Source organism: Canis lupus, chromosome 20 (assembly GCF_003254725.2).
Source record: "Canis lupus dingo isolate Sandy chromosome 20, ASM325472v2, whole genome shotgun sequence".
NCBI classification, from domain to species: Eukaryota; Metazoa; Chordata; class Mammalia; order Carnivora; family Canidae; genus Canis; species Canis lupus.
The window spans coordinates 49,150,330-49,164,334 of NC_064262.1; the positions used below are offsets into that span (position 1 = coordinate 49,150,330).

At 44.5% G+C, this 14,005-nt stretch overlaps 1 protein-coding gene across 1 annotated transcript in view; it reads left to right on the forward strand.

The window, feature by feature from the left end:
- The window catches only part of CACNA1A (calcium voltage-gated channel subunit alpha1 A), a 220,492-nt gene that overhangs the window by 40,753 nt on the left and 165,734 nt on the right, over nucleotides 1–14,005 (forward strand). The window contains exons 2-3 of the mRNA XM_049098218.1: nucleotides 4,150–4,256; nucleotides 6,090–6,229. Coding sequence (XP_048954175.1) covers nucleotides 4,150–4,256; nucleotides 6,090–6,229 — 247 coding nt within the window. The remainder of the gene's footprint in view (nucleotides 1–4,149; nucleotides 4,257–6,089; nucleotides 6,230–14,005) is intronic.

Here is a 14,005-nt window from a genome sequence, read left to right on the forward strand (position 1 = left end):
AGCAAATGTTTGACTGAGGACAGGGGCCAAGGAAAAAAATTAGCAGGGCAAGGGAGTAAAGGCCTCACTGGGGATATGACCTTTGAATAAAGGCCTACAAGGGAACAGGGGAGGGAAGCATGTGGGTCTGTGGGGAAAGAATATTCTAGGAGAGAGAACAGCAGGTGCAAAGGCCCTGGTGTGGGATGTGCTTGGTTTTTGGGGAACGTGGAGGAGGCCAGTGTGGCTGCAGCTGAGGGAACACGGGGAGAGGGAGGACATGAGGACAGGGAAATGGTGAGGGCAGGTCATACAGGGTCCTGCTGGCTGCCAGGAAGACTGATGCTTCTTCTGAGTGACATGAGAGCCATGAGAAAGCTGTGACTCCTTCCATGTCAGTTAAGCTGGTATTTTCTTTTCTGTATATTTGTGTCATGCCAGTTTGCTCTTATTTCCTCAAGATCTTGGGTTTCTTACCAGTCCCCTTGTCTGAGAGGGGCCAGATGACTGGTCCTGGACTTCTTTAGTCTCCTCCTGGGGTCAGAATGTGGAGGAGAAAGGGGAGCCCCCACCTCTCTTGAGATGACTCAAAGCTACAATTACCTGGTCTCCTCCTACCCCTGAAATAGATCTAAGGCAAACTTCACTGTGCACATAGATCCCCTGAAGAGCTTGCTAAAATGCAGATTCTGACTCAGCAGGTCAGCTCAGGGGGCCTGAGACTTTGCATTTCTAAAAGATGCATCTGATGCTCTGCTGTGGCTGTTCAGTAACAAGGGTATGAGGTCAATGCCGCAGATTCCCATGGGGTGGTAGGTCTGTGGACATTGGCAGGGTCCGTGTGTGCACAGAGGGAGAAGAGTTAACGTTTAATAGCCAGTAATTGCCATATTTGACAAGAAATAAGAAAAAGCAATAGGGTAGGAGCAGGCAGCCTCTTTCCATTCTCCCCCATGCGAAGGCCTCATTGCTGTACTCAGAAAGCTCTGAGATCTGGGCGACACTGGGCAATTGAAACCCTGATAATGCAACCCATAAAAGTGCTGCTTGCTGCCAGTCTTCTGGGACTCTTCCTGGAACCTCAGCTCAAGTCTGATGGAGAGGAAGTCACGTCCCAGCTGTTTAGGGGCAGGAGGCCACCCTCCACCCCCACCCCAGGAGTGAGCGGGCAGCTCCATACAGAAACGAGCAAGGAGCTAGTTGGCAGGGAAGGGAAGTGAAATCATCAGATTCAAATCATGGCTGCAGAAGCCTCGGCAAGAGGAGGCCAGGGAAGGGCTTGGCGTTGCTTCTCTGTATACAAATATTGTCTCTTATTTTCTGGGCTGCAGGGTGAGGCAGAATGGAGTATTTGTGCAACATAGCCCAGCTTTGTTCTCTGCTCCTAATGACTGTCAGCTCGGAGGCAGGAAGCCAATCAGAGGCACTCGTCGGCAGGGCCGGCTTTTGTTGGCTCCCCAAATTGCCCTGAGTGTCAGATTTGCTTTTCAGAGTGTGCACGGAGCGCGGCTCAGCCGCTTTCAGCTGGAGGCAAAGGCCAAAGCCGGTGACCAAGAAAGCCTGGTTTTCCTGGTTTACTTAGACTCTTACTCCCAGCTTGTCCATTCCAGACTTTCTTTTCCCACCTGGAAAGTGAGTATGAGCTACAACTCCGCCAGCCTATAAGATTCCTTGCTTTTATGGAGCTTCAAAAATGCCAAACCTAAGTATAGGGCCGAAGGACAGAACAAGGCAAGTTAAGCTTCCAAGGGAGAAGGCTGGGAGGCGGCCAAGGGTTTAACATGGCCAAGTTCACCAAAACATACTTTATGATCCTTTTGCAGAACAGTGGATTCCAGTGTTCCCAGGGGACACATGACAATATCTGAAGGTCACTTTTGGTTGTCATAACTGGAGAGGAGGGGGTGCTGCTGGCAGCTGGTGAGTGGAGGCCAGGGCTGCTGCTCATCACTTCCATCACAGAGGATGACCTGGCCCAGAGTGTTGGGTAGTGCCAAGGTCGGGGAGCTCTACTCCAGAGCAACCAGTACCCTGTGGCTTTCCCCTCTGACACCCACTTTACACCCAACTTCCTTCTCAGAGATTGACTGAGTAGGGGGTGCCTCTGTGGGTCTGGCAGGGGGACAGGGGACATTCTGGTTTACCAGCTGACCAGCAGATCAGACCCTAATGTAAAGTGGGCAGAACAGACCCTCCCCAAGTGCAGACCTGCCAGCAGGACACCCTCCTATCAACCCGGAGGGAGCATTCCTAGAATATAGGAAGGAGTTTGTGCCTGGAGGGAGAAGGAATGCTAACTCTGGAAATAGCCACATGGACTTCCCTCTATCAGATCTTGAAAGGTCAGCCTCTCAAAGGCCTTACTCTGACCACCATATTATTCTTTTCATTTTAATTGAGGTGAAATTCACATAACAATATTAACCATTCTTAAATGACTAATCCAGTGGCATTTAGTACATTCATAGTGTTTGTTGTACATTCCCTGTCTAGTTCCAAAACATTAAGCAGTCACTCCCCAAACCCCTCCCCCGGCCCTTGGCAACCACCGATCTGGTTTCTGACTGTGGATTTGCCTGTTACGGACATTTTACATACATAGAACCATACAGTGTGGGGTCTTTTGTGTCTGGCTTCTTTCATTCAGCATGTTTTTGAGGTTTCTCCACATTGTGGCATGTACTAGTACTTCGTTTTTATGGCTGAGGAGGATTCCATTGTATGGAAAGATCACATTTTGTTCATCCATTCATCCACTGAGGGGCATCTGGGTTGCTTCCACCTTTTGGCTGTTTAAATAGTGCTGCTATGAACATGCATTTCAGTACCTTTTCAGTTCTCTGGGGTGTATACCTAAGATATATTTTACTGGATCATATGGTAATTCTGTGGGTTTTTTAAGGAACCACCAAACTATTTTTCATAGAGGCCACGTTGTTTTATGTTCTCACCAGCAATGCACAAAAGTTCCAGTTTTTCACATCCTTGTCAACACTTACTGTTCTCTTTTCTTTCTTTTTATTCTAGTGGATGTGGAGTGGTAGCTCATTGTGGTTTTGATTTGAAGTTCCCTAACAGCTGAGGATATTGAGCATCTTGCATGTGTTGATTGGCTATTTGAATATCGTCTAAGGAGAAATATCTGCTCAGGCCGTTTGCCCATTATTTAATTGGACTGCCTTTTGTTGTTGAGTTGTGAATGTTCTTTATATATTCTGGATGCCAAACCCTTATTCTGTTGGTTGTCTTTTCACTTTCTTGATGATGCTCTTTGATGCACAAAAGTTTTTAATTTTGATGATGTTTAGTTTACCTGTTTTTTCTTTTGTTGCTCATGCTTTTGATATCAGATCTGATCACACTGTACTTTGTTTATTTTTTAAAAGATTTATGTGTTTGTTATTTGAGAGAGAGGGAGTACACGCATGCACAAGAGGGGGTGCAGAGAGAGAGGGAGAGAGAGAATCTCAAGCAGACTCCCTGCTGAGCATGGAACCTGATATAGGGCTTGATCTCATGACCCCTGAGATCATGACTTGAACCAAAATCAAGAGGTGGATGCTTAACCGAGTCACCCAGGCATCCCTGACCAGTGTACTTTAAATTGCACCTGCCAGTCTCCCTTTCTGCTTTTTCTCTGCGTAGCATTCGCCACTTTGTAACAGTCTATGTGTGTGGTTATCTCATACACTCACTTCTTCTCCATGAGGGCAGAGATTTTTGTTTGTTTTATTGTAAACTCTGTCCCCAATGGCCATAACAGGGCCTGGCCCCCAGTAGGTGCTGAATTAATATTTGCTTAATGAATGTCGGAGGTGAGATGGAGGAATAATGTCTACACTTTCCTTTAAAAGTCATCTGCAGGTTTTTCAGAGCAGTAAAATTATTCTGTGGGATACTCTCGTGATGGATACATGTCATTATACACTTGTCCAGACCTCTGGGATATTCAGCACCAAGAGTGAACCCTGATGTAAGCTCTGGACTTTGGGTGATGATGTGTCAGTGTAAGTTTATTGATTATAACAAATGCACCACTCTGGTGGCGGATGTTGATAATGGGGGGGGCAGGTGTGGGGGCAGGGGGTATATGGGGAAATCTCTGTACCTTCTGCTGAGTTTTGCTGTGAGCCTAAATAAGCTGAGAAGATTTTCCTTAATTCCTCCATACTCCCTTTGAATATATGATTTTAGCCACCATCATAGCAAACTGCATTGTCCTTGCTCTGGAGCAACACCTACCTGACGATGACAAGACCCCAATGTCTGAACGACTGGTGAGTGATGTCTTTCTTGAGGGGTCTTTCACTTTAGAGGCAAGTTTCAATGGCCGTGGGAGCAGAGGTAGAGTGGGCTCACAGTCTTGGAGCCAAGAGCTGGATCATGGAGCTCAGAACCATCTAAGACCCAGTCAGGAATCAAATCTTTGTGATTGTCTCAGAAATAATATTTTTCAGTCATTTGATCAAATCAGGATCTAAGCAGGGTCTAGATTTTGTTATGTCACTTAAACCTTTTATACCACAGCAACTATTTTCCCTCCTGCCCTTGATTCTGGAAGAAACCAATCCCATGTCCCTGAGGCATGTCCCACATTCTGATGTCAGCCTGGTTGCTTCATATGATGTCATTTGGCTTGTTCTTCTATCCTTTATGTCTCCTGTCATGGATGTTAGCTCTGGGAGATGTTCATAGTCCTCATTCAAAGTTACTCATTTGGTGAAACTTGGCAGAGCTATAAACTAGCACTAAGATCTTTCTCGATCCCCCTATCCATCCCCAAGCCCCCTGGTTGGCTTTCTGACAGTACAACAAAGGAGACTTTTCCCCTTTCTGTTACCTTTTCAGAGCCAGCTGTAATAGCTCAAATGTAGGTAGAGGGGGATGTAAGAATCCATCTGTTCCTAATCCACAAAGTATACATGGGTCTCAAGACATCTAAATTTTTTTTAAAGATTTCATCTGTTCGTTCATGAGAGACACAGAGAAGAGAGAGGCAGAGACATAGGCAGAGGGAGAAGCAGGCTTCATTCAGGGAGCCTGATGCGGGACTTGATCCTTGGACTCCAGGATCACGCCCTGAGCTGAAGGCAGATAGATGTTCAACCACTGAGCCACCCAGGCGTCCCAAGATGTCTGAATTTTAATAGTTATGAATTATAATGTATATCTAAAAAATATCACTAACCCACCAAACTTTTGATTTCAAGACTTTTATTTTTTTTGTTTTTGCTGAAGCTGAAGCTAACTAAAAAAGAGTCAACTGGAAAAACAGGAAGCAAATAGTAGTACTATGGCAAGCTGATAGGGAAAGAATCATGAAGGCAGAATGCAAATAATTAAAGCTTGGGAAACTTTTAACAGTTTGGAAAACATCCATGTAGGGGCTCTGATGGAGCAGAGCTTAAAGCTTAATTTCAGATATTATAGACTATCAGTTGGAAGCCAAAAACTGGCAGGAGGTTCAGTGAGGGGCTGGGGACTAGAGCCCTGGCCATTTGCAAATAAATGCAGAAGTATTACTCCAATATTTTAGCAACCTAAATGGCTATACTGGTGCATACCAGCTGAGAACCTTCACAAGTGTCTGATCCAGAAGTGAGGTTGTTGTATAGGATCCAACCTCAAAGGCCTTGAGTGATGCGTCTGACAAAGATACTGAACTGGTGCTTTCCAGTAGAATTTTCTCCAGTGATGGAAGTACTATCCATTTGCACCGTCCAATATAGTAGTCACTGGAATGTGGCTAGTGTGTCTGAGGAGGTGAATTCTTATTTTATTTCATTTAAATTAATTTACAGTTAAATAGCCACATGTGATCCATGGCTGCCCTACTGGATACCATGGGTCCAAACATTCTATTTGGCCAAGTGATATATGAGATTGGCCAGAAGGAAAGAAAGAGAGTGTCTTCTCCACACTTCCACTTCTCTTACAAAAGCCTTCAGCCAAGAGAACTCTGGGAAGGATGTGTTGGAGGGCAGTGAGTGCTAGAGGATAGGACAGGTGAGGGAAAATGGGTAGAGATCTCCTGATGGGCTGGGTCCCCAGTTGTGCCACCCTTTGCCCAGCCAAAGATCTTGACCTTACTTACCTTCTCTCCCTTCCAGGATGATACAGAACCATACTTCATTGGAATTTTTTGTTTCGAGGCTGGCATTAAAATCATCGCCCTGGGATTTGCCTTCCATAAAGGCTCTTACTTAAGGAATGGTTGGAACGTGATGGACTTTGTGGTGGTGCTAACAGGGTAAGTGTCAGATGCTGTGTTTCTTAGAATTATCTTGAACTCTGAAGACTTTGGAAACATCATGGGTAGTGTGTCCAGGCTAGACTCAGGAAGGCTGAGTCTCCATGTTCTTTTTCAACAGGCCTCTGCCTTTCTGCACCCCACCTCCATACCCTGGCTGTATGTTGCAGCAAATGATTTCGGTTACAATTAGAATAATGGCTTATTAGAGTTGACTGCTTCTAAAAAACATTCTGTGCATTCTCTCATTTAATCCTCACAGCAACCCAATGAATTAGGAAATATTAATATTCTCATATGACCATAGAGAGATCCGAAACACAGATATGAACTTGCCTAAGATCATCCTGCTAGTGGAACTGGAATTTGAACCTGATATTGTGTGATTCCAGAACTCAAGTTTTTAACTGTTGTGCATGTGTGGTCCTCTTGCCTCACTTGGGGATGCCTTTATTTCCAGTTGGTCTTGATTTCCAGCTAGTAAATGTTTGTTGAGAACTTCTGGGTGCAACAATTTGTGGTAGGGATATGGAGAAAATAAAACTAGATAACATATAGTGTGACTGGCTTCGAAGAGTTGTTGCATCTGTATATAGCACACCATAGTTGAAAGGTGAGTGTGTATATGCTTTCTACCAAGGACCCTCTCTATAAGGTAACACTAGCTGTTATGACAATAGAGAAAAACAAAGTGATGTCTTACACACAACAGAGATTTATTTCTCATTCATTGAAAGTCCAAAACAGGTGTTCTGTGTTGGTGGATCTCTCTTCTCCAAGCAGTGATTGAGGGAACCCAGGCCTTTGCTACATTGTGGCTCCTCATTCTTGACTCACAGCCTCCAAGCACTCGGTGATTGTCTGAAGCAAACCACAGAAGAAAAATTAGCATGAAAAGTGATATTAAGGAGGTTTTACGGGCCTGGCACATGCCTCTTCCTTTCCTATTCCTTTGACTAGAATTTATTCACATGACACACATCCTTGCAGGGGAAGCTGGGAAACATCAGTCTGTGCTTAGAAGGAAAGGAAGGTGGATTTGCTGAGTAGCCAGTCAGGCTCTGTCAGGGACCCAAAAGCCCTGTAACAGATGCCAGCGTAGACATTACCATTTCATGCTGATTTCTGGCTCCTCTGTACCTTCCACTCCAACTCCTCTCCTCCAAGCTAAGATTGGCTTGTCTTCCAAGACCTCTATTCATTCCTCATAGCTTCCCTCTGCAGGGTCACAGCTCCCCTCTGTGGGGTCACAGCTCCCCACTGCAGCATCACAGCTTCCCTTGGTAGGGTCATAGCTCCCCTCTATAGGGCCATAGCTCCCCTCTGCAGGGTCACAGCTCACCTCAGTGGGGTCATAATTCTCTTCTAGGATCACATTTCTCCTCGCTCTATTGCTATTCCAGATCTTGTCTCTCCCAGCAGATGTCATGGGTCTTAGCACCATGCTCTGTTGGCTGGGCTCCTATAATTCAGGTTTTGAGCACATTTGTTGTTTCAGAGCAATGCTGCTTTTCCCAAAAGGAGCTTTGTCATATTGGGCTGTTTTAGTAGAGGCATTCAGATGCGAGTGGTCTGTTGTGGAATCCTGGGCTAGCCTCTAATAGTCTTGAGTGCTTCCCGAGGGTCCTCTGTTGGTTGTGCCCACAGTCCTGTGGCTTGGGACCTTGGTAGGTTCCAGAGACATATTGTGATGTTGGCACCTATTTCTTACCTTAGTAGGAAACTCGTCTGTGAAACATCCTAATAGCTGACTTTGTTGTTGTTGTTGTTGTTGTTAAAATTCTATAATAAAGGGGCACCTGGGTGGCTTAGGCCGCTAAGCATCTGACTCTTGATTTTGGCTCAGGTCGTGATCTCAGGGTCATGAGATCAAGCCCTGCATCGGGCTCTGTACTCAGCGGGGAGTCTGCTTGAGATTTTCTCTCTCTCTCTCTGCCCCCCCCACCACTTGTGGACACCCTCACTCTAAAAATAAATAAATCTTTTTTTAAGTGCATAACAAAAATATTCAGACACTCAAAAAGTAGAGACTAATATAAAAAATACTTGTATATGCAAATATTCATTCAATGAATATTTTTTGTATAGCTATTATGTGCTAGGCTCTGGGAAACAGCAGTAAACAAAACAAATAAAAGTCCCTCCGTTTGTGCAACAGATAGTCAAGTGGTGAAGAAAGACTAAATAAATGAATAAGTGAATAAATATCTAGTGTATTAGATGGCAGGGGACAGAGAAAAATTAATCAAGAAAGAAAAGGACATAGACAGGACATGGGCAGGATGGCTGGAAAGAAAGGAAGAAAAGAAAAGAAAGAAAAGGACATGGGCAGGATGGCTGGAAACCAAGGAATACTTTTCTTGGGAAGGCAGTATTTCAATGAAAACCTAAAGGAGGTAAGTGAATGAGCCTTGAGGATAGCTGAAGAAGGAAAGCACCAGGCAGAGGGAACAGGACAGGTGAAAGTCCTGAGGCTGGAATGTATCTGGTATGTTTGATGAAAAGTGAGGAGGCCAGAGTGGCTGGAACAGAGTAATGAAGGAGAGACTGGAAGAGATGAGGACAGGAAGGTGATCAAAATGAAACATTTGTTTGTTTGTTTTTCTTTCTTTTTTTAAGATTTATTTATTTGAGAGAGAGTGTGTGTGTGCAAGTACTGGGGATGGAGGGGCAGAGGGAGAAGGAAAGAAACTCAAGGAGACTCTGCACTGAATGTGGAGCCCAATGTAGGAGTCAGCCTCACGACCCTGAGATCATGACCTGAGCCAAAACCAAGAGTCAGACGCTTAACCCACTGAACCACCCAGGCCCCCCCATGATGAAACCTTTCTCATACAGTGTGAGTCCCCTGTGTTTCCTTTCCTGGCCTTGTCTCTTTCTCTTCCCTGTGCAGAAGACCTTCCTGAATTTTGTGTTTATTTCCAGTTATGTATTTACCCTTTTAAATATGTGTAAATAAAAATATAAGAAATATGTGGTACCTACTTTACATTTTGGTTATGTAGTATATAAGAAATATATATAGTGCATTTTTTCACAGTTTTAAGTTTCTCTGTAAATGTTTCCTTCTACAGTCTTCCTTCTGCACTCACCACGAGATTACTATGATTGACAAGTCTACGTCTCATTGATCCATTTTCACTGCTGCATAATATTCTGCAGTATGAATATCCTACCATGTGTTTATCTATTTGGGTTGTTTCCAGCTTTGGGCTATTTTGAACCAAGCTGTCCCCTCACTCTCGCCAGTGGATTTCTCTAGGGCATCTACCTGGGAGTGGAACTGCTGAGTTGTGTACTGTGTGCATCCTTGGCTTCATGAGGCATTGCCAAATAGCTCTGCAAAGTGGTTGTGCCAATTTATGCTCCCTGGGGAGGCTGACTTGTGTTGGCAGGGACTGGCTTGACCTTGCTGGAAGGAAGAAGCCTTAAAAAAATCCCTGTGTTTTTTTTTTTTTTACATGGTTCTTGGAACATCTAGAGAAGCTCGTGTACCATTGAGCATGTCATAAGTCTCACTAAATGGTCATTAAGTTGAAAGGTGGCCATGTGATAAGTTAGCCACTGGGATATTTGCATCCGCCCCTTGATTACAACAAGGAGCTCTTTTTTTCTAGTTTTTAACATCTGATAAGACTTTAGAGGAGAAATTTATCTGAGACAGATAGGCTCTAAAGATGGAAGCCCATAGTTAGAATTAATGGGATCCATGAACCCTCTGAAATTGCATGCAAAGATTATGTTTCTGGTCTATAGTTCTCATTAGATTCTCAGGGGGTCTTGCTGTGAACACAAGAAGCCACCATTCTGTTCCTTTCTTACTCCTCTTCCTTTCCCTCTTCATTTTTTCCTGCCTTCCTTTCTCTTGCTTGTCTCCCTGTTGCTTCTCCCATAATCAGCCATTCTTCTTCATTGTCTGGTGGTTCTACCTCCTTCAAATCAAGCACACAGCTCAAATTTCATTACTTCAGATTCCAAGGGGCTCTTTAGTCTCCTGTTGGACTGTAAGTGAGGAATGGAGAGCAGGGACAAAAAGCCCTGCAAAGCCAGCCTTCTGTGTAGTGATGCTGTCATACAAATGCAGTACACTCTCAGTTCCAGGTTCCAGGGGGAGGGGACCTGAGTGTATTAATCTGACACTGAGACAACATGGCCTTAATGAGCGCTTTCTGATTAACTCATTGTCTTCTCACATTTCTAAGTGAACCGCAGCATTAAAACACCATTCATTTTTCATGGATTAATAATGTTCGTGCCGCCTTCTTGTGTAAAGTTTGACAGAAAATATCGTACCCATTGAGTTTGGTTTGTTCTGTGTAGTTCATGGCCTCTAGAGACCCTAACTTTGCAATTTTATCAAACCCCTTTGAAGTGTGCTTCTATTGTATTTGAAGGTCTGATCATTAAATTGAAATCGTGTAAGAGGAAAATTTCAGAAGCTTGGCTGTATTTCTGAAATGACAGAGCTTTGGCTGTAATGCTCAAATATATATAAACATCTGGGAGGTCAAATAATATAATTGTGCATGTTAACAAAAGAGACTGTGGATGTTACCAGGGTAGGGTTGAAGACGATTGTTTTTGCGTTCACAGGCTTAGACCCTGTACCGCACATAGGTGCTCAGTAAAATAAATGGCTGCAAAGCGGTAACACTTCTGAGAATCAGAGTGTTCTGGAAAATGCACCAAACTGTTTATGGAGGTGGGGACCATTGCATTGATATAGTCAAACAGCCCAGGAGTCTATAACAGGTACTCTGACATCAGATAAGGCATGGGACAAATGAGCTCTGGGTCCTTGCCAACTCTGACATTTCATGGCTCTGTAAAAATGAAGGTTCCTTTTTGGAAGGTTCTACAAACTGTCCCGGACTTTGGGCAGTTTTGTTGAGTATCAGAAGTGAAGAAAATACCTAACTACTCAGGGACCATCAGGTAAGGATGTTGGCTTTGGTTTCATAGCATCAGCGAATTTTAGGACTCAGTGGACTCTGGCAGGTCCAAACCCTTTATTTCACTCACAAGGGATTTAAGACACAGAAAGGCTAAGTTATTTGCCCAAAATCACACTGGGATGATGGCAAATCAGGAAATTTCCAGAATCAGAAGCTGTGTTCACATCAAGGAGCCTAAAACCCCAGTTTGAGGGCAGTGGGAATGGTGTAGATGATTAATGCCCCCCTCCTGGGACGCTTGGGTGGCTCAGAGGTTGAGCGTCTGCCTTTGGCTCAGGATGTGATCCCAGAGTCCTGGGATCGAATCCCACATCGGGCTTCGTGCAGGGAGCCTGCTTCTCGCTCTGCCTGTCTCTCTCTCTCATGAATAAATAAATAAAATCTTTTTTTTTAATGCCCCCCTCCTGAGCTTCTGCCATTAAAGTCCTGCCTTTTCCTTTCTTCTATCTTTTGAGTATCCAGCCTGTGGCCCCTTTCCAGAGATATAGAAAGGAAGCCTCAGAAAATAATTTTGGTTCCCCTTATACAGCTGAAGAAACTGGTGCCCAGTGGTATTAAAATGACTTGACCAGAGTCACACACCTCATGCTGTCTTCCCTTTTTGATTAATTTAACAAACACATGTGGCCACTCTTCACTCTCTCCTCCTTCCTTCGCCTCCCATGTTGCTGTTCTGAGTTGCCTGAAAATAAAAACAGCATTCTGAACACAACAACAGCAAAACCCAATCAGTACTCTAACTCATGAGACTAACAGCCTCTATAAATATCAGATGCATTTTATTTTAATGTTTCTCTGCATTAATTTCTCCCCTTGTGGTTCAGTCACCCTCAGTATCAGAAGGATTCCCTAGTATGGCACAAATGCTTTTTATCATTCAGAGAGTTTTATTGTTGAGAGAGCATTGATATTTTTATTGTTCGAAGCATTTGGTTGTCATGATGTTTATTGAACTGTGTTCCACGAGGAACAGGCTCACTTTCTAGCGGCAGGAACTAGCTTCTCCATCTTGTAATACAACAATGGTGATAGTAATGATGTTGGTTGCCATGCTTGTTATTCCCATCATTTATTAAGCATTTACTGTATGCCAGCACTATATTAAAAATTTTATGTGCATTATCACACTTCAGTTCCACAAGCCTTTTTTAGAGGTGAATCTGAGGCTCAGAGGGGTCAAGCTACTTGTGCAGGGTCCCCTGGCTAGTAAGGGATGGATTAGGATCTCAACCATTCTGCTGGGACAGTACCCTAAAACTAGGATACCCTGGGGCTCAAGTTAAGTTCAAAGAGCTGTATTCAGCCTGGTATCCTTGTGGACATAATACCTATTATTAACAGCAATGGCAACATTGACAAATTAGAACTTAGAAGGCACTCATAACATGATATACTGTGCATGTATATATGCTCAGTTAATCTTTACAGCCCTCTGAATTAAGTATCACTATTATGCCTACTTTACAGATGAAGAAACTAAGGCTCAAAGAGGCTAAACACCTTGCCCAGTGTCACCCATCTCATAAGTGGTTGATCCAGGATTTGAACTCAGGTAGATCTGGAGCCAGAATCCATGTTCTTGAGTCTTATACTATTTTTAAGTCAGGTTTTCCAGGGGGATCTTTACTTTTCTTCCCCATTTTGGACTCGTCTGTAGCATGGGGGTGTGGAATGGGCAAAAGAGATGTCCAGAAATGGGAGACTGGCATCAACCAATGGTTAAGAGTTGGGCTTCAGGGCTGGAGGGATCTCTGCCAGTGATGAACTTGAGAATGTGCATGGATCCCTCCAAGCCTCAGTGTTCTCACCTAGAAAAGGGGTAGTGTCTGCTTCCTTAGGCTGTGGTAGGGATTGGAGGAGGCAATACTGCAGCCAACACCATGAATGGAGCCCCTAGGCCATTCTGAGTTCTTCATGAATGGGAGTTGATGGATTGAAGGGAAAGAAATTAGAACATATCCCTTTGGAGGTGTGTGGTAGATGCTGCAAGTGCCCCACTCTATATTTATCCTACTCATCTCTGAGTTTACCTGCAGTGGGCAGTTCCCATACAAGCTAACCTCTTTCTACCTCCAGCATTCTTATCTTTCTGCATCTGTGCTGGAGGGTCTTCTCCAGCATCACAGAAGTTTGTTCAGCCCACATGATAGACGTTTAGCACCCCCTAGGAGCAGCACTTAACCGGTGAGAGAGGGAGTCAAGTGTATAAATAGCCTGGCTTCCCCATTGCTCAGCGAGAAGACTTGGAGGAGTGTCCTACCTCTCAAAGGGCCCTCCACAGGATCGAATACCAGTTGCTCACAATGATACCCATTCATTAGTGCACCCTTTACTGACTTCTTGCTTTCTAGTTTATCCCTTGTATTTCCAAGCATCATCTCCCCAAAGTCCTTATCTTGGAACCATAATAGTTTGAAGCTTGGCGGGTTAGAGATTTCAGCACCCTGGACAGCGCACAGCACACTTTGCCAGATAAATACGTCCTCCCTTTCTCCCTCCACCCCTGACTGGAGTAGGGATGACCTGAGTGAGGACCAGATGGCTAGGTGACATTGCTCCATACTGAGCTTCTTGGCCAGTTTCCTTGTGTGGCTGGAGAAGACCTTGCTATTCATCTCTCAGCAGGTTTAGGGGCTGATCGAGGGCTTGTCCCCTTGAATTGCTATGACAAACACCAGCCTGCCTCCAGAGAGGCATCTGGCCACTGCCTCTACAGTTTGCAGGGCTAAATGACTCCTCTTTTCTCACCAGGGCCAGGAGGCAGCTGCCTGGCGGGCAGAGGAAATCTCAGCGGAACGGGAAGCAAGTGGGTGCCTGGGGC